General features: G+C 46.1%; 1 protein-coding gene across 1 annotated transcript in view; it reads right to left on the bottom strand.

Moving 5' to 3' along the window:
• TMEM132B (transmembrane protein 132B) overlaps positions 1 to 21684 on the bottom strand; it is a 382508-nt gene that overhangs the window by 175651 nt on the left and 185173 nt on the right. Inside the window, exon 3 of the mRNA XM_079943402.1 lies at positions 5235 to 5381. Coding sequence (XP_079799528.1) covers positions 5235 to 5381 — 147 coding nt within the window. The remainder of the gene's footprint in view (positions 1 to 5234; positions 5382 to 21684) is intronic.

Here is a 21684-nt window from a genome sequence, read left to right as displayed (position 1 = left end):
AATAGTTATCTGCCTCCTAGGGCTCTAGGATTTCCGACTTTTAAAAGTGTGTTTTCCCGCAAAGACTTACAACGGTGCCAGGCACCAAATGATACGGTTTTTCAAGAAGTTTTTCAAATAAATAAGGAACACGATCACACAGAACTGCCCTCAGAGACGTACCACAACGTTCCACGTGTTCTAGCTTTTACGTCTCAATAAAACATTTTACAGAAGGAAAGTAACCACCCTGAACTGAGCCTGGTGGGGAAAATCTACTTATACTTCTTAGAAACAGAGGCAACTGTTACCATCACTGACCTGTCCTCTCCCTCCCGCTCCCCCTTCTTTTCTTCTCCTTCTTCTTCTCTAACTTGAATAAGACGCCTTAAGCACAATAAAAGATTTAGCCTGGTTCGTGTTTCACGGATCCATAAAATGACACGCGACATGGTGACTTTTCCTCTATCACCATTGTTTGTTTCTTAAGGTTCAACTGCTAAATCTCACAAAAGGCAATGCGTTAGTCAAGTTAGTTGAAAGGGTGATCCCTTCTTCTGCTCAACCCGTTATAATCACTTCTGGATTAGAGCAGGCCGAGAAAGACTCCTGAAACAGTGAATCCAGATGTTCAAACATGGTAACACTTCACAGTAAACATTTAACTTTGAGGTCGATGTCACCGTCAACTGGGCTACAATCGTGTGGGGTGTGTCTATTTCTTTCAAGAACTTTTCACAGAAAAATCTCAAAAATCGATTAACAGAAGTTTGTTTTTGCCATGCTTTTCATTATATACAACAAATGTAAATTTAGGGTTTGGCTTTTCTATCCTATGGAGAAGCACAGACTCCCGTTTCTATGGTGCACCCCGGAGCTTCTCTCTGCCTCTGTACCAACTTTCAGATGAGAATGAGCTCTGCATTGTGGTTTCTGACCACACAGAGTGGCACCTTATTTTCTCTGAGGTTTGGGTCCCAACGGCCAGACAGAAATCACTGAAGAAACAACCTCATCTCAACCTAGCTGGTTGCACGTGGTTTCCCACACCAAGAGTCCATCATCCGGCTTTCATTTCTCTTGGTTTCATTTTCTCCGTTCTGAACACTTTCAAATTTGCTCATTTTTCTAATCCCTTCTCGTTTCGTTGGGCAATGCGACTCGTTGTCTTGTGGTTTCCATCTTTTTTTTAAGATTTAATTTTATTTATTTTTGGCTGCGTAGGGTCTTCGTTGCTGCGCGCGGGCTTTCTCTAGTTGCAGCGAGCGGGGGCTACTCTTCTTTGCGGTGCACGGGCTTCTCATTGCAGTGGCTTCACTTGTTGCGGAGCACGGGCTCTAGAGCGCAGGCTCAGTAGTTGTGGCGCATGGGCTTAGTTGCTCTGTGGCACACAGGATCTTCCCGGACCAGGGCTCGAACCGGTGTCCCCTGCATTGGCAGGTGGATTCTTAACCACTGCGCCACCAGGGAAGTCCCTTGTGGTTTCCATCTTTATTACTCACATTTCCTCACAATGAGTGTTCATTAAAATATTTTGAATTGAGACCTTTCTGCCTTCCTAACCGAGCCCATTGAGTCTTCCCATACTGACACATTTTTAATTCTTATCACAGAACTTCAGGCAGTTGGTACCTTATATTCTATTAAAAACCCTATTCCGCCCAAGGTTGTCACAATTCAGAGATAACAGCTTTCCTCGGGATGTTTTGTTAGGGATATATTCACAGATTCACTTTGTTAGCCTGACAAACACAGTCCATGAGCTGGTATTTCACACCTCATTTGATCTCACAATTCAACAACCAAAAAAAAGTATAAAAAGAAGCAATTATTTATTTAGATTATGGAAGCGATTTTAGAGGGATATTAGATAAGCATAAATTGTCATGCCAGCAACAATCCCTGCCCTTCTAACAGCACAGGGAAGGGCAAAAACGGAAAGTGAAGTAAGAGAAGACGATGCTGCAATGTCTGATACTTATGTAACTCTGGTTATGTAACAACTTTTTTTCTCTTGTAACTTTTTTAATCTCTTCTAAAGAAAATGCAAAATTGATTCTCTCAGAACCGAAAGTGATAACCACAGCCTGTGTTTTCCCTTCAATTTAAAACATCACCACTCCATCAGCCAGTATTTCAACCAAGTCAATTTCCCATGTGCAGACCACGGAGACGGCCGTTAGAGACCCACACGGTGACTTCTGAGGGTGTAAGTCCAGGCATCCCATTGGGGCTCCTCCAGCCCTATAAGAGGGTCAGCAGGACTGTCGTCACTTCCTGGCCACCTCTTGTTTCTGCCCTCCCATTTTCCCCCAAGAACCCTCTCCCGTACTCTAAGCCCAAGTCATTCAGGTGGGTTCAGCCATCCCCCACTTTTTTTTTTTTTTTTTTGCGGTACGCGGGCCTCTCACTGTTGTGGCCTCTCCCGCCGCGGAGCACAGGCTCAGGACGCGCAGGCTCAGCGGCCATGGCTCACGGGCCCAGCCGCTCCCCGGCATGTGGGATCCTCCCGGACCGGGGCACGAACCCGCGTCCCCTGCATAGGCAGGCGGACTCTCAACCACTGCGCCACCAGGGAAGCCCCACCCATCCCCTACTTTTACAGCTGGCTACAGAGATTGGTTCAGAGTGAGTACAAGATCCATGTTACTCCAGGCAGAGCCAGTGATGAGCAGCCCCAAGACTTGCGCTGGATGTGATGGGGCAGAACAGTGTTCTCCCTGAAGTGACCAAGCCAGTAGGATTGATGCCGGGAAGACCTGCTGGAGATGATGCCAACCCAGAGGAAAGACAGAGCCAGGTTGCTAAGAATGCTGCATCCAGACACTTCTGGCACCTGTCCCCCCCGAATTTCTCCATCTGCACAAGGAGTCAAGGAGCCCTTTCTGCGTGGGCTTCAATCGTGTGGTACCTAAGGGCATCAGTCAGACAAAGTCCACCGGATAAACACCCCAGCAAAACCAAGAGGAAGTCTTCCAGTGGAGTCAAAACAGAGATCAAGGCACGACCCTGGACACATCCCACCTTTAAGAAGCGTGGCAGATACTGCTAGCTGACCATCCTTCTCCCTGACATCAAAGACTATCTCTCAGTACAAAGCCTGAAAGTAATACCAGATATTCAACTTTCCAGACTACCCTGCTTCTTGAGCAAAGGCATGGAACTACTGATGAGATCTTAGACGTCCAGGGAAAGTCTTCTTTCCAGCTGGAAAGGTCTTCTTTCCCGGCAAAAAGAGAAGCCCCCCTCCCTTCCAGTCTTTGTATACAACTAGATAAGTTTGTGATGCCTGGAACTGCTGCAGCCATCTTGCAGCCGTGAGGAAACAAGCTGGAGGATGACAGCCAGTGAATTGGGCGTGATGGAGTAGGAAGACAGAATGCACCTGGGTGACACAATTGTGCTGCTGGATGAACCAACCACGGAACCACCCACCTCCAAGCTTCCTGTCACATGAGATGACAAAATCCTATTGTTGCAGCCACTTTTAGGTGAGAATTCTAGTACCTGCAACTGAGCAAATATAAAAATCCTAGACTCTTTCCAGGTATCGACAGCTCAGGATAGGGGAGTGTTCAGACAGCAGATTCAGATTTCCAGGGAAACCATGGGCCACATGAGGCTGCAGACTAAAAGCTCTGTCAAGGGATGTGAAGGATGATGACCGGAATGTTGCGTTGGGAGTGAGAGGAACCCAGACCACCTGATCAATATTCCTAGTCAGAGGCTTCTGATCACTCAACCTGAGTGACTCTTTCCCTTTGAAAGAGCTCTTCAAAATCACGCAGAACAGAGTTCTAGCTGAGGTTGGCTGAGGTCACCCAAGCAGAGACAGCCCTCAGCCTAGAAATCCATTAGAAAAGGCAAGAGCTTCACACAGTCTCTCCATTTCTCATGCTCCCACCCACCCGCCCACCAGCTCCCTCACTCATCCACCCAGTGCCCCTCTGGTGCCCAACATCGTGGACCTCAAAGGGTTTAAAAACAAGAAAAGAGGGACTTCCCTAGTGGTCCAGTGGTTAAGACTCCTGCCCTTCCATTGCAGGGGGCACAGGGTTAATCCCTCGTCGGGGAACTAAGATCCTGCATGCTACGCAGTGTGGCAAAAAGAGAAAAAAAACAAAACAAGAAACGAAAGAAAAGAGAACAGGTGATGACACTAGAAGATGATAAGTGAAAGATCTAAACAGGGCTCTGTGCCAGCCTGAGGAGTAGGGTCTCATCCTGGCTGAAGTGGGAGCCATTGGTGGTTTTAAAACCGGGGTAACTGCATGGCCAGCATTGCTCGGTCAAAAGGGAAGAGAAGAGGGGCCAAGAGACTGTAGAAAAGACTGTGGCAACAGGTGAGAGCTCGTTCTGCCTGTTGGGAGCCCAGATGCCAGATTATTAGCAACAACCTCCTTCTGCTTCCCAGGCAAGCTCAGCCCCATAAAACCCAAGGCTGCTATCGGAGCTGGAGAAGACCTGCCAGCAGTGCCAAGTTCCCCAACTTCACATCCCGAGCCCGTATGCCAATACCCAGGTGTGACAGCTGCAACACCACTACCTTTAAGCACTGGGAGACAATTACGTGACAGCTAGAGGCACCCTCAGTTCACTCATTAAAAGGTACATTTCCCCCTTGCCTCTTAAATCATTTCTATTTTCCCCACTTCATTCTTCAGCTCTTCACTGCCAACAATAACAGTAACAGTAATAAAATTTTAAAATAATGGTTATCAAACCCTGCACTGTGACAAACAGGAGTTCAGGTAATTTTTGAGACTGCCAACCTAATTAGGTCATTGATGTATAAAGAGCAGAAAGGATAAAGCCCTCATCCTGCAGCACATCCGATAATACATTCAGAAGCTGTAGGACGGAGCTGAGCTGATGAATTCAAAGGAACACATCTCCCATTAAATGCAGAGGCACCTAGAAAAATGGTGCAGATGAACCGGTTTGCAGGTCAGAAATAGAGACACAGAGGTAGAGCATAAACGTAGGGACACCAAGGGGGGAACGTGGAGCGGGGGGAGGGTGGTGGTGGGATGAACTGGGAGATTGGGATTGACATGTATACACGAATATGTATGCAGTGGATAACTAATAAGAACCTGCTGTATAAAAAAATAAATAATTTTTTTTAAAAAAAGGCACAAAAAATAAAAATGCAGAGGCACCTCTTCATTTATACACTCATTATTTTCCCGTCAGCATTTGCAACCATCCCCAACCCACCACTGCCGAGGTACCGTGAGCATCTCAGCGCTTACCTGCTCTGCGTGTCCGGGTGATGACCCACGCAGGTGAGGGTGGCTGCTGTCTGAACACTGTCACTGTCAATTTCTTCCTGGACTGCCCACTGGTCTTCGCTGCTGACTCTCACTGCGGTTATTTTCACACCTGCTGCTGCCTTAATTCTGTGGGGTAGAAAAAAAAAATTATATATATATAAATATATATGTATATGACCATTTTAGTTCAAAACAGGGAGCTAGAACAGCTCTCCCCTTTCCTCTGGGACATGTAGGGAAGAGTGGCCATAATGCCTTTCCTTTGAAAACTAAGTGTCCTGTTACTTTTACAAGCACCCCAAAGTAGGAGCCCCAGCGTTTCGCCACGTCTGTTAATTTTCTGTCTGATCGATGTGTTGGGAACCAGATCGCTTTCTGTTTCAGGGGTCCCGTGGGACGGAGACGAGACAGATGTGTCTGGCAGGCGTGGATGGAATCTGGGGCCCGGTTCTTCCCCTGTGGACGGGAAGGGCCCCCATGAGGTGGGAGGGTCTGAGAGGCTGCAGGGGCCGTGCCATCCAGGGGACTGAGGGGGAGGCGGGCTGTGCTGACCACACTGTGAAGAGGAAACAGTGGGACCATGCGGTCCTCAGAGGAGCAAAAGAAACACAGCATTCAGGCAGGCTGAAGTGGCCAAGGACTGCCTGGTACGATGCTTGCAGAACTCAATTCCCCAAGGAAGAATCCAGGGCCCCAGCTGCTTCAGCCATTGAGCAAAGGCCAAAGAGAGTTCCCAGCCTGGATTGTCTGCCGTTTCTTCCCTGCTCCTAAAACTATCTTCATGTTGCTACTAACCAGAATACATCTCCTCTGTAACCACGGGGATTGCAAGGCAACATCCAAGTTCTCTGACAATGGCCTTGGGACTTGCCCAGATGCTGTGGACTTGTCTGGAGAACAATCAGGAGGAAGACAGGGCCATGGAAAGCCAAGCTGCTTGCTGTGCTTAACTAAATGTAAGTAATATGAAAAGGGTGTCATTGGACTTCCGGGTGCATGAACTAATGCTGCAGAGGGTCAGCACACGCTTAGCTGTGAAGGTACCTGAACCCCCTCTGCTTCCCAGAGGCCTGTGGACTAATAAGAAATGCCCAGTGAGGCTCTGGGCATCCTTTTCCACAGAGAAGGCAAAAGGAATGCCACGATGCCAAACAATGGTATGTGTGCAGGAGTTACAGGCGCATCAGCAAAGACAGATCCATCAGGACAGACATTCCACTGCCACCGAGAACTTAGAAGCAAAGATTCCCTCCAAGAGATTTATTCATCAAATCCACACATATTGCAGGGTCTAAGATGCAATTAAAAACATACGAATGTAGGTGAAAGGATACAATGGGAGGATACATCCACAAATCATATTTCTGATAAGGGTCTAGTATCCAGCATATATAAAGAGCTCTTGCAACTCAACAACAAAAAAAAGACAAATAACTCAATCTGAAAATAGATGTTTCTTCGAAGAAGATATACGTGGCCAACAAGAACATGAAAAGACGCTCAGCATCATTAGTCAGCAGGGAAACGCAAATCAAAATCATGAGATACCACATCGTACCCACGAGGATGGCCATCATCAAAAAAGAGAAAATAATAAATGTTGATAAGGATGTGGAGAAACTGGAACCCCTGTACACTGCTGGTAGGAATGTAAAATGGTGCAGCCACTGCGGAAAACAGCTTTGCAGATGCTCAGAAAGTTAAACATAGAATTACTATATGACTCAGTCATTCTACTCCTTTATATAGACCCAAACGAATTGAAAACAGATACTCAGGCAAACCCTTGTACATGCACCTCATGGCGGCACTGCTCACAACAGCCAAAAGGCAGAAACAACCCAAATGCCCATCACGCGATGAAAGGATAAACAAAACGTGATGTATACGTATCATGGAATACTATTCAGCCACAAAAAGGAATGAAGTGCTGATACATGTTACAACGCGGATGAACCTCAAAAACATCATTCCAGGGCTCCCCCGGTGGCGCAGTGGTTGAGAGTCCGCCTGCCGATGCAGGGGACACGGGTTCGTGCCCCGGTCTGGGAAGATCCCACGTGCCACGGAGCAGCTGGGCCCGTGAGCCATGGCCGCTGAGCCTGCGCATCCGGAGCCTGTGCTCCGCAACGGGAGAGGCCACAACAGTGAGAGGCCCACGTACGGCAAAAAAAATAAAATAAAATAAAAAACACATCATTCCAAGTGAAAGAAGCCAGATACAAAAGGCTATGTATTGTACGGTTCCGTTTACATAAAATACCCAGAACAGGTAAATCCACAGAGATAGAAGGCAGATTAGTGGTTTCCAGGGGCGGGGAGGAGCAGAACGAGGAGTAGCTGCTTAGCTAATATGGGGTTTCCTTTTGGGTCATAAAAATGTCTTGGAATTAGATAGAGGCGGTGTCTGCACAACACTGTGTACTAAACGGCAGTGAATTATTCACTTAGAAATGGTACATTTTATGTTATGTGAAATTTGCTTCCATTAAAAAAGAAAGAAAAGAAGAAAAAACAGGTGAATGGACCCTCCCAGGAGCGACTGAAACTTTAAAAAAGGATTTATCAAAATCCAAAAAGGACCCAAAGAAGGGAATCCCTAAAGTCAGAATTTCAAGCAGCAGGAGAGAATGTTCTGGACTCAAGTGTTGCCCTAAAGCCCCTGATTTTGCTGCCTACCATAAGGAACCCCAGGGTGGAATTAGGGGGCTCAAATACTTGCGTATCTAATTAAATTTTTTAAAGTTTCTGCTTCCTGTATTCCCTTCTTATAGGACCTTACACAGATGCTAAGACGTACACCTGCTCGCTCTTGCATTTGGCGTTCCTGACCCCCTCCGGAGATTCAGGCGCCATTCTTTGTCCCAACTGGATGGTTTTTCCTGTTGAATTCTGGTGACTACATATGCTAACTCCTCAAAGCTTTCTTTCTTGCCATCACAAAGTTCCGGGAATTAATTTATGCAAGCCATGAATAGAGGCGTCTCATTGTATCCCTGTTTCCAGCCATTCCATCTTGCTGCCAAAGGGGCAACTGGAGAGAATGTTCCAGAATGCATGTCTCCATAAGCAGAGTCCTCCCACTGTCAAGAGCACCTCCTCATTTCTACCAGTACTTGCCACTGTAATGGCTTATCACATTCTTCCACATACACGGATCACAGAGCAAATTGACCAAGCAGCCCCACAGTCAGGATGATTACTATGGTTCCCAATGTCCTGATGATCAAACTGTGACCCTCACACCCCCAGAGGGAGCAACCAGCTGGAAGTCACAGAGCTAGACAGTGACAGAGCCAGGATTAGAAACCAGATCCCCTGACTCCAAAACCTGCTCCCCTTCCCTCCTGCTCTGCCCCATGCAGAGAATTCCCTGCAGAGGATACAAAATTAATGCACAGAAATCTTTTGCATTCCTATACACTAATGATGAAAAATCTGAAAGTGAAATTAAGAAAACACTCGCATTTACCACTGCAACTAAAAGAATAAAATATCTAGGAATAAACCTACCTAAGGAGACAAAAGACCTGTATGCAGAAAATTATAAGACACTGATGAAAAAAATTAGATGATACAAATAGATGGAGAGATATATCATATTCTTGGATTGGAAAAATCAACATTGTGAAGATGACTCTACTACCCAAAGCAATCTACAGATTCAATGCAATCCCTATCTAACTACTACTGTCATTTTTCACAAAACTAGAACAAAAAAATTTCACAATTTATATGGAAACACAAAAGACCCCGAAGAGCCAAAGCAATCTTGAGAAAGAAAAACAGAGCTGGAGGAATCAGGCTCCCTGACTTCACACTATACTACAAAGCTACAGTAATCAAGACAGCATGGTACTGGCACAAAAACAGAAATATAGATCAATGGAACAGGATAGAAAGCCCAGAGATAAACCCACGCACATATGGTCATCTTATCTTTGATAAAGGAGACAAGAATATACAGTGGGGAAAAGACAGCCTCTTCAATAAGTGGCGCTGGGAAAACTGGACAGCTACATGTAAAAGAATGAAACTAGAACACTCTGTAACACCATACACAAAAATAAACTCAAAATGGATTAAAGACCTAAATGCAAGACCAGACACTATCAAACTCTTAGAGGAAAACATAGAACACTCTATGACATAAATCACAGCAAGATCCTTTTTGACCCACCTCCTAGAGAAATGGAAATAAAAATAAACAAATGGGACCTAATGAAACTTAAAAGCTTTTGCACAGCAAAGGAAACCATAAACAAGACGAAAAGACAACCCTCAGAAAGGGAGAAAATATTTGCAAATGAAGCAACTGACAAAGGATTAATCTCCAAATTTTACAAGCAGCTCATGCAGCTCAATATCAAAACAACAAACAAGCCAATCCAAAAATGGGCAGAAGACCTAAATAGACATTTCTCCAAAGAAGACATACAGACTGCCAACAAACACATGAAAGAATGCTCAACATCACTAATCATTAGAGAAATGCAAATCAAAACTACAATGAGATATCATCTCACACCAGTCAGAATGGCCATCATCAAAAAATCTACAAACAATAAATGCTGGAGAGGGTGTGGAGAAAAACGAACCCTCTTGCACTGCTGGTGGGAATGTAAATTGATACAGCCACTATGGAGAACAGTATAGAGGTTCCTTAAAAAACTAAAAATAGAACTACCATACGACCCAGCAATCCCACTAAAGGGCATATACCCTGAGAAAACCATAATTCAAAAAGAGTCATGTACCAAAATGTTCATTGAAGCTCTGTTTACAATAGCCAGGACATGGAAGCAACCTAAGTGTCCATCGACAGATGAATGGATAAAGAAGATGTGGCACATATATACAATGGAATATTACTCAGCCATAAAAAGAAAAGAAATTGAGTTATTTGTAGTGAGGTGGATGGACCTAGAGTCTGTCATGCAGAGTGAAGTAAGTCAGAAAGAGAAAAACAAATACCGTATGCTAACACAAATATATGGAATCTAAGAAAAAAAAGGTCATGAAGAACCCAGGGGTAAGACGGGAATAAAGACACAGACCTACTAGAGAATGGACTTGAGGACACAGGGAGGGGGAAGGGTAAGCTGGGACGAAGTGAGAGAGTGGCATGGACATATATACACTACCAAATGTAAAATAGATAGCTAGTGGGAAGCAGCCGCATAGCACAGGGAGATCAGCTCGGTGCTTTGTGACCACCTAGAGGGGTGGGGTAGGGAGTGTGGGAGGGAGGGAGATGCAAGAGGGAAGAGATATGGGGATATATGTATATGCATAGCTGATTCACTTTGTTATAAAGCAGAAACTAACATACCATTGTAAAGCAATTATACTCCAATAAAGATGTTATAAATAAATAAATAAATAGATAGATAAAGCGGTGTGTGTGTGTCAATCCCAAACTCCCTAACTATCTCTTCCCAAAAAGAAATACATTCTAATTATTTTTGCCTTTGGATGGTTATGGAGCACCAGGCTTTCCTACCTGCCTAGGAGAGCTGGATGCTTCTAAGGATGAAGGTCAGGGAGGTGGTGGAGTTAGAGATGATGACAATGAACTAACCGTGAGAGTTTGGATACCAATCACTGAACATCTGTGACTCCGTTTCCTCGTTTACAAAATGTGTGTAATAATAATATCTCCCTATAGTGTAGTTTGTATGAAGATTAAGTGAATCACTGTATATAAAGTGCTTAGAAGAACACCTGGGACAAAGAAACTGATCAGCGTTAGCTATTACGATTTTTCTCACCATGAACTACTGCATACTCCCCAGAGATCATACAGTCAGGCATCAAGCCCCCTCCCTGTGAGATGTCCTTTGTAACTGCTCCAAGTCTCCACGCAGGACCCCAGCCACCTCCTCTGTAGATATGATTTCCCTGATTTGACTCCTTTTCCTTGGCAGGAAATTCCTCTCATATCCCAAGACGGCGCAAACCCTCCATTTGCCGTAGTACATCCTTTTATTTATTTTTTCCATAAAGGTTACTCTACACTTGAACCCTCGACGCTTTAGGTTCACAGGACATTAGTGTGCACCTGAGAAAGTCTCGGAAATTTTCTGTGATTGTAGTTGACCAAAGAAATAATCCCATTCTGGTTCATGTCTAGTCTACTTCAATGTTCAGAAGTAGGACCAGCTTTAGAAGTAGCTGACCACAAAGGTTCAAACGATGTCCCCACTTCCCTAGGCACCTGACTCTGTTCAGGTCTCACATATGTGGCTTTTGGGCACCGATAGGCTCTCTTCTTGTGGTCACAGTATGGCCGCCAACAGCTCTTGATCTCACCGCCTCATCCACAAGGGAAAAGCAAGACTGTCCTAGAACAAACTCCTGGAGCCAGGTTTTCATTGGTTGAATCTGATTGAATACTCAGCCTTGGACCTATAACTGTGGCCTAGGGGGTGAAAGGACAATGCTTACAGGTTTACCCAGACAAGGACCATCCTGCCCTAAGAGTGAAATTAATCCCATCTGGGATCGGCAGGGAGTGGCTCCCAAAAGGAAATTCGAGTTACAACAGAAGAAATGGATGGTAGGAATCAAAACCACAAGCCTGAAGCCAAATTACTGAGGTTCTGCCTCCCTCCTACACACAAGTTACAAAATTGTTCCAAAATCCCAGTTCTTAGTCCAAATCCTTCCCAATTTTAGATTCTATTTGTTGGAACAATCTAAGCCCAGAAAAATCCATGTCTTGAATATTCATTAAGTTTGTTTTAGAGAAATATTTTTAGGCTTGGTGATATTCTTAACTCTTGTTATTTAAAAACTACAATAATCTAAACCTTGTGACAGCGATTAATGGTCTCAGCACTGTAATGAGCTTGAGGGATTTGGGGGCTGAGCAAGGGAAAGATATGACCACAAGGTGGCAGTAGCACGCAACAAGCTTTACCTAGGCAGCAATTGGACAAGTTTGTGGGATGCGTTAAGTCCCTCATAGCCTAAGACCGTCCAAATGACATGGCATGAGGGCCACTAGCCAGAAGGGGAAGAGGGCAGGGAACTCCAGGGAGAAGAGGATCAGAGAGGGCGCTTACATGTCACTAGGCAGCACTGTGGGAAGTCTCCAGGTCAAACAGCTCCCAAGGGCAGCTGCAGCTTGAGGTCTTACAGCTACAAGGTCTATGGCTAACAGACACTGGGAACAGTTTTGCAGGGTATGCAGAGCAGGCTCTAAATGGCTAAAATAGGCTTATTTAGGGTATATTTAAAACAATTAGATGTGTAAAAAACTGAGTTTGGCTCCTGAGCTAACAGGTCCCAGTCTGCTATGAAGAAATAAACAACACAGGGGCCAACCTACAGGGACCATCTCCGGCTCATTTATAGAACAACTACTTCCTGACATTCACAATAAAAACCTTACATTCATACTTCGATAGGGTCTTCATTATACAACTATTTGTTTTCTGTATTCTTGAAGTTAAGGGATTACATAGAGGAGAATACATTGGCAGACTAAGAAACTATCAATATTTGTTGATGAACTGAGCCTTAAGGAAATCAGTCCCCACTCTCACTTGACCCTTGGTTGACGGTGACACCTACCGCAGCCCTGCTGCAGCATCTCTGCCTTTGGTAAGGGTGGGCTGTCAGGCTCTGCTGATCGTCTGCTGTAAATACAACGCAAACGCAATGCACATCTACTGCAGAGGGAAACCACCGAATCTTGTAGCACTGGAGGACTGACAAATGCCAGCAAAGCTACAGAGAAAGAGGATCCAGCAGAGCTCCACCAACCACCCCTCCAGACGTATCTACTGACAGTTCACAAGTGAAGGAGGGAAAGTCAACAAGAAAAGATAAGTGCTTCAAAAGAGAGCAGTCTGAATAGCAAGGCAGAGTGAAGCTCTTGGGGAAACTGGGGAAAAGCCCTGAAATACTTCCGCTAAGTTGATCCTTTTTTGTGATCCTGTTGGCAATGTCAAGTGTGAAATGAAAAATGCAATACTGTGCAGTTATATAAAATTGGAGGAAAATAACAACAAAAAATTGTCAACAGGCAGTGCATGCTTTGTTCCGAGCGGCACAGAAAGGGAGTTACTGAGCCCGAATTTTGTTTACTGTTAAGATAAGACAAACTTGTTTGTGTATCTTTCTTTCATTTCTCAAGGAAGAAGAAAAATGCCAATCGCGTTTCCTTTTTCTCAAGATGTTCTACATGAGTTTACGTTCCCATTTACAGTGGATTAATTTTCATTGGCCGAATATTCTCAAATTAAAGAAAACTTCCCATAACTCACCTGTAGCTTGAAATGGCAACGGTCTAAAAAATGCATATTTTATGGTGTGAAATACGCTAACGTTCTGTATTGGCCGGGAGCTGGCTTCCTCGTGGTTCCTAGAACAGCACGTGTCTTCCTGTCTTTAAACCTTTGTTCTTGCTGTTCCCTCTGCCTGGAAAGCTCTCCCCTGACACCCACAGGACTCACTCCCTCATCTCCTTCAGGTTTGGGCAAATGTCATCTCTTTGAGCTTTTTCCAGACCACCCGATCGAAAAAAAAAAGCCCTAATTCATACTCCCAAACTTTGCTTCCTTTGTTTATTCTCTGCATTCCCCCACTGGATGGAAGCACCAGGAGAGTGGGGAGGGTTTTTTTGTTTTTTTGTTTTTTTAGTGTTTTGTTTCCTGCGTTATCCACGGTTCTGAGAGCCACGCCTGGGAAACTGGAGGTGCTTAATAAGTGTTGGTAGAATGAAAGGTCTCTATCTAAGGTGTCATCTGTCTCTGGGCGCTCCATAAATATCAGACTGAGGGCGGAAGATGTCCAGTAAGGGACAAAAGCTACCATGGTCACGGGAGGGAGGCACTGGAACCCTATGGACCAGAGGTTCTCGGGCTTTTAAGCACATGAGAATCACCTACTGACAGGTATCTGGATCCTACCTCCAAAGCTTGTGATCCAGTAAGTCTGGGGCGGAACCCAACTGTGCCATGTTTTCAAACAGGCTGCCATTCTGATGCGGGGGGTCCCCAGAACATTCTTAGGATAAGAGTGCTTGGGACACATTTCAGACAATCACATTCTGTCGAAGAGAGTAATGCCAGGGAACATCTGGTGTTCGAATCACTTTCTGAGAGAAGCCCAGCCCTGGGCGCTGGAGCACTTTGAGGATGTGTAAAGATACGTTTAATTTGGATTCCCCGGCAAACCACTTTCTCTGTGATAAATTAACCACAGAGAGAGATGTGCGCCTCTCCCACTAGGCACCTGGAGGCTGGCAAAGGCAGGCTCTGCTGAGAGCTCATTTCAGACCACAATTTAAACTTGGACAGATTACAGGGCAGGGGAAAGAGTCAAGGCGAGGAGGCCACCGTGCTCATGACCACAGAGCAGGTAGGGCTCCCCCTGGTCCAGGTGGCTGAACCTGGATGTTGAGGACAGATATTGTTGGTCTCGGTCAGAAAGGGAACAGGAGCCAGCCTGAAGGACAGACAGATAACCAGTGCTGGAAAATCACATCCAACAGAGCAGACTGTTGGAGGGCGTGGATTTCAGCCCCGAGAACAGGGACACACAAAGTGGGACCTTTATGCAAGTGAGAACGTTCCCGAAGTAACACATGCTGATTCCCATGGGGCTGGCTCCCCTCTCTTGTCTCACTTGTTAATTTAACCTTTCACCCAAGAAAGTTAAAAATTAAGCAAACTATATGTATAGCTTTTGACAAATCGGAAATTTGACAAATCACTCCCTTCTTCACACTTCCTAAGGCATTAGGATAAGCACATCCAAAACCCTGCCTTGGCCCCAGACATCCAAATCCAGCAAAAGGAAAAAAAGACTGGCTCCAGCCTAGAGTGTGTCTTACTCGGCCACTTAACTGTTTCTGGGCCGTACCGTGTGTGACAGACAAACTCTGGGGTGGTCCACGATGACCCCCGACTCTGGGTGACCATACCTTTGTTGAATCCTTTCCCCTTGAGTGTGGGGAGGGCCTGTGACTTGCTTCTAGCTGGAACAGTATGATAAAAGAGATGAAATGTCATTCCATGGTCCCATTACATTTTATAAGACTCCATCTTGCAAGCAGACCAGCTCCAGAGAATCTCCCTCCCGGGTGTCTTTGAAGAAGTAAGCAGCCATGTTGGGACACCCATGTGACAAGGAGCTGGGGCAGCCTCTAGCAGCTGAGGGCCAACAGCCAGTAAAAACCCAGGGCCCTCGGTCCTACAATAGCAAGGACATACACTCTGCCACCAACGCCAGTTCGTCTGGAAGCCGATTCTTCCCCGGTCGAGACTCAGATGAGAATGCTGGCATTTAAAGGATTAGGGGGACTTCCCTAGCGGTCCAGTGGTTAAGGCTTTGCCTTCCAATGCAGGGGGTGCAGGTTCGAGCCCTGGTCGCGGAGCTAAGGTCCCACATGACTCGGGGCCATAAAACAGAAGCAACATTGTAACAAATTCAATAAAGACTTTAAAAATGGTCCACATCAAAAAAATCTTTTAAAAAATTAATAAATAAAGGATTAGGGCCAGAGATGATGATTTCCCTGCTGTGAACGGAACAGTCCTGCCCCACTCCAGATGCCAACAGTGCCCCCACTAAGAAACACCGTAGGCATCTGATTTTTCAGCCTCTGTAGAGATAATATCCCCACCACCACCTGCCCCCAACACAAATGCCTGGGATCGCTTTCCCGGCAGACTGGACCCCAGGCTGAGCTGCAGACACCCCCTACCTGCTCTGCCCCTGCCCCCATGTGAAGCACATGCTGAGTTTTCAGTGTCAGTGGACAGGAGGGGAAGCAGCCCCCCTACAAATTCTGGATGCGCTGTCACAGCCATGAAGCCAACGTGTGCCCCAGTTTCAAGACCATTATGGTGGTGCCATCAGGAATATAGTCTGTTCATCCACTTCACTTCTCTGCAAAGCCCCAAGTGTTGGCTCCCACCATGAAAACCAGTCCACCTTCGGATCACCTTTCAACGTCTGACACAACGAAACACAGAAAGCTTTACCCTCTGATTCCCAACCACTGTCTCTGATCATCATGTCCCACAGAGCGAAGTTAAGGACAACGTGTGCCTCTCTGATAGTAGAGCTGTTCACTACACACACGCAAAACAGAAACACACACACACACACACACACACACACTCACCCCCGAGCGACCCACGCGGCAGGAGCAGGGAGGTTGATAATTTCTCAGGGCCCGATTAATGGCCTCTCATGATCCAGCTAGCAAGGTAATATTGTTTTATGGGAACCTAGGATTAGTCAACGTACAGCCATTAAGAACCAGAAATGCTTTTGAAATGAAAGGGATTTTGGAAAGCAGATACCGTCAGCCTCAGGGCTTTGGAATTCAACTGTGACTGAGAAGTATTTGACTTAATTTAAGGTCTACACACTGCATAGCTACCACATGTCAGGCATTAACCACCTACTATGTGCAGGAGAAATAGTCCTACAAAACAGACAGACAGAATAGTGAAGCTGAGACCACATTTCTGACTTAAAACTTGGACTCTAAGAAAGAAAGAAAAAAGGACACAAGAGAACACACCTGGACTCCTGCCGTGTGACCTTGGAAAAGTCATTTAGCCTCTTTGTGCCTCAGTTTCCTAATCTGTAAAATGGGACTATTAATAACAGTACTACTGCACAGTGTCATTGCAAGGATTAAATGGAGACGGTATATACAAAATGCTTAGAATGGAGCCTGGCATATAGCAACTATGCAGGGTTCACTATGCTGGTGGTGGTGACAGGAATGCCCATGTGATGACCCCATCCCAGCTCTAAATGCTGACGTTTCAAAGAACCACCCTCGGTGTTAAAATGCTCCAGAACAGATTGAGAAGTGCAGAAAAGCTGTCACGAGATGTCACGAGAGTTATCCAACAAGTTCCCAACCCCGGTCATCTGATCCACAGAAGACCAGATGGACAGGTAGAGTCTACCCAGCGTCCATCCTCCTCTTCTGATGCAGCCCCTACCTAGACTTCCCTGCTCAGTCCAGGTATGTCAGGCTAGGCTGACCCCACCCTTGGCTTCAGGAGTTGGTATGTGTAGCCATTCAAAGCATTGAGTCCTTCTGGACAGTGACTGGTTCAAGGAGGAAGCACATGACTCAACCAAACCAATCAGCATATCCCATCCCCTGAATTGATCGGCCCAGAAATAGACATGTCACCCAGAATGTTTCAGGGAGAGTTGAGCCCAGCTCTCTTTTCGCTAAGCAATAAGTGTTGCAAGAGCCCACCACCTGCCTGAGAATGAAACCAGTAGGGGAAAGCAAAGGTAAGAGGTGGAAAGAGATGGCTTCCCGGTTACACTGTATGAGCACTTGGATCCAGCCAGACCTGAGGTTGTCCTGCAGTTACATGAGCCAGTAAATTCCCTTCAAGCCACTTGGAGTTGGGTTTCTTCTACTTGCATTTGAAAGTGCACTGACAAAAACAGCCAGGTTCTGACATTTCCACCACTCAGAGCACCAAATAAAATCCTCCCAAAGTTCACAGAGATACACATATAAAGTCACCACCTGTGATGCAAGGACAGGAGAACAGATGGTGAAAGGATGTTCAATATTTCCAAGTCCTTGTGAGCACAGAGAGCAAATATTAAATAAAGGGAATCTACAGAAACAATCAGAGATCCTCTCCCTTTGTGATATCCATCCCAAATATTAATAACCAAAGCTAAGGTGTAAAAATTCAATTCATAACTCAAAAATAACCTGACCTTTTATGGAATTAAACTCATTTTCTGTCAAACCAATTTTTTTAAGAATGTTTAGTGATATAAATGTTCGAATGCCTAGTAAAGAATCGTTTCCTCATGGTAATTTAAAGCATTCTGTGAGCCACTATGAATGTTTTTCCTCTCCAACCTGGACACAAGCAAGGGATCACCCTGCTACATTGGATATTTCCTCTCCATGAAAACTTGTCAGTAATTTTCAGTAACTTGGTATTTACAGCTCCTGAAAAGTAAATTCTCTCTCTCTTCCTCTCTCTCTCTCTTCCTCTCCCTCTCACACACACACACACACACACACACACACACACACACACACATCCATTTTCCCAACTTCATCTACCTTCTAGAGTATGATGATCCACAAAGTTATTTTTACAACACAGAACTTTCTAAGTCCCAAATGCATAGCTAAATGAACACTTGAAATCACCTCTTAGAAGTCTCAAAGGAAAATCAAACTCAACACATCCAAAACTGAACTCACGATCAACTCAGCCAAAAATAAAAACAAAAACCACCTTACTTCTCTTGTCCTCTTTGAGAAAAGACCACTCTCTTAGTTCAGGATGCTATAACAAGATACTACAGACTGGGTGGCTTAAACGACTGAATTTGTTTCTTGCAGTTCTGGAGTCCAGGAAGCTCAAGATCAAGGTGCTGGAGATTCAGTTCCTGAGAGCCCTCTTCCTGGTTTGCAGATAGCTGCCTTCCAGCTGTGTCCTCACGTGGCAGGGAGCAGAGGGGGAAAGAAAGCTCTCTCGTGTCTCTTCTTATAAGGGCACTAATCTCATCACGAGAGCCCCACCCTCATGAACTAAGTATCTCCCAAAGGTCCCATCTCCAAATACCATCGCACTGGGGCTTGGGATTTTCACAGATCAATGCAGGCCGGGGAGGCAGAGGGATACAAACATTCAGTCCATAGCAACCACCATTCAGTCCAGGGCAACCATCATCCCCCAAATCGCTGAAACCAGAAACATGGGCATCAACATTGACAGCCTCCTTTCTGTAACTGCCTCCCATATCCAGCCCATCAGCAAGTCCCCTGCCATCGTCCTTGTGTGTGTCACTGCTGTAAGCACCCTGCAACCACTGCTACAAGCCACAGAGCAATCAAGGTGAGCTGCTCCAAATCCTGAGCCATCAAAATTCCAAGCTTAAAACTCTTCACTGGTTACCACCTTTGTTAGAAAAAGCCTGAAATCCCACAAGACCCTGCACGGTCTGGACCATGATTAAGAGATCACAAAATTGCCTGGTAGAGGCAGTGGCTAATAGCGTAGTGGCTGAAAGCACAGACTCTGGAACCAGACTGCCTGGATTCAAATCCTGGCTCTAGCGTTTATCCACTCTGCGATCTACTCAACCTCTCTGAGCCCCAGTTTCTTCATCTGTAAGGTGGAAGCACAGAAGCCATCTCATAGGTGTCATATGAGGATTGAATTTTAAGCACTTAGCAGGTGCAATTTTAATTCTCTCTTTAGGATCGTGGCTCTGTGATTTCCTACGGTTCCTTCTCAGTTCCTCGGAAGCCCCAGACTTTCCCTGCACCTGGCTATACTGGTTAGTCTCTGTTTCTCCTGCAGACCCTTTGTCTATCATTCTCTTCTTGTCCAGTACCGCTAGAGGCTGACAGCTGTGCACAGCATCAATGGAGGTCCCCTTGCCCTCCCTCTGGCTTCCAGTTGGGTTCAATCAATAGAAGGCACAGCAGGAGATTACATGGTGAGAGAAGAGAAGTTGGGGTATTAATACCCCTGGCTTCCCCCTGCTGGTGACGGCGGCTGAGTTCCCCTCCCTGTGAGCACAGCTCCTGTGGTCCAGCCCTGTCCCCCAGTCTCCGCTCTCCCTGGGTTCCTGCAATTCCTCCCTACCCTTGGGCCAGTTACCGCCTTGACCCTGCCCCCACTCAGTCAAAGCCCCTCCATGAAATTCTCTTTGGGGTACCAGCTCTTTCCCACCTGAACCCTGAATGCTTCAGGTCTTTGCAAATACTCTTCCTTATGCCTGAAACTTTTCCCTCACACCACCCTCCACCTCCAACTATCCAGATCATTCCTTTCCATCCTTCAATTCTTAATCAACACCTCCTCGGGGAAGCCTTCCCAGGTACACAGGACTGAGTTAGTTTTTTTCTTTTACGGCACCTCGATTTTCCCTTCCCAGCACTTATCACAGCTAACACTAAATAATTATCTGTGTAAGTTCCTATATACATTGTGGTGCCCGAGACTGGAAGACTCACACCAGCAGAGACCACATCGGGCTTGTTTGATCACATCCTCCACTTCATACGCTGCTTTGCACACACGTGGCACTCAGTGCACACTTGTCGAATTAATCAATCACACAATGCAATGCAGTGGGTCCCCGTAACTGGAATGACCGGGTTTCATCCAACACAGGAGGAAACAGAGCAGTGATGTCCAGGCCAAGCCACTTTTGTTTCTCAACCTAAGGCAGATGCGCTCAGAAGAGGCCTACGCCCGCACCTCTCTGAGGCTGAGACGGTTGCTAATTATGAAGGCTCTCTAGTCAAACTTGGTATTGGAGCCTCGGTGGCAACTTCGGGCACAGAGGCAGGCTGAGCCTGGCAGGGAAGCTGGCGTGGATTTCGAGGCCCCGGGACGAAGTCTGACCCCATCCTCGTGTGTGGCTTATAGTAGCCGCAGAAACAGCGCCTCACATTCGGTTACCACCCGAATGCTTGCCAAGGACTTTCTCATTTGTTCCTCGTGAAAACCTGTGAAACTGCCACAGAGAAACGATTCACACGCCCACAATCACACAAGTGGGCAGACACAGAACCGGGGCTGCATCCCTGTGGTCACAGCTCCTCCCAGGAGGATGCCAGCCAGCCCCGCCCCCGAGGGCTTTTCACCCTCTGGGCTGTTTGTCAGGTGAAGTGCTCCAAACGTCTTCCAGGGTCCCTTTTATCCAGATGGAAAACGCCTGAAAGAGCACTGCAACAGAGGAGTTAAGAGCACACCTCCAGACGCTGATGCCTTGGTTCAAAGCCAAGTTTTGCTACTTTCTATCTGTGTAAGTTAACACTAATTATTTTAACCTCTTTGGGCCTGTTTCCTGTCTATAAAATGGGGATAAAGTGCCCACTTGGATGGTAGCCTTCAGTATTCAATGCGTGAATGTATTTACACCCCACAGTACAATGCCTGACCTGGCACATGGCAGACAAGTCTGCATTCGCCCCCTCTGTGCACCTTCTAACCATCATCAACCTAACCCGTCCTCATGAAATAACAGCTAGCCTCGGGGGAAAGGTGGACAACTTATTCCACTTTGTTCCACCTCCTACCGGCCCGTGGACCGGGGGCAAGACGTGTAATAGGTATGACCCTCAGTCCACAAACTCATTACTTTCTTTACTTCCTAAAATTCAAATTAATTTTGATTCTCAGCCCCATTTGGCCAGGCTGGTTTAAAAATAAAAACTGAAGGTAGTCTTGCCAGGGATGAAGGAGGAGTGGGATTCTGTGGATGGACAAGGATGGGAGGGGACAGAGGGCTATGAGAACTTCCGTTCTTCACCGACGGTCCCTGAGATGTCCGTCACAGTGGCTCCCGTGGTCCCTCAGGTCAGGGGTGGGGGTGGGCGTGGGGGATGTCTTTACTACTTCTCTGCCAGCCTTGGGGCTAGGAGGCTTCTAGAAGGCTACCCAGG

The sequence above is a fragment of the Stenella coeruleoalba genome (genome assembly GCF_951394435.1).
Source record: "Stenella coeruleoalba genome assembly, chromosome: 14".
Taxonomy (NCBI): domain Eukaryota; kingdom Metazoa; phylum Chordata; class Mammalia; order Artiodactyla; family Delphinidae; genus Stenella; species Stenella coeruleoalba.
Note: the sequence above shows the minus strand (reverse complement) of the source record. Positions and strands in the feature narration are given on the sequence as shown.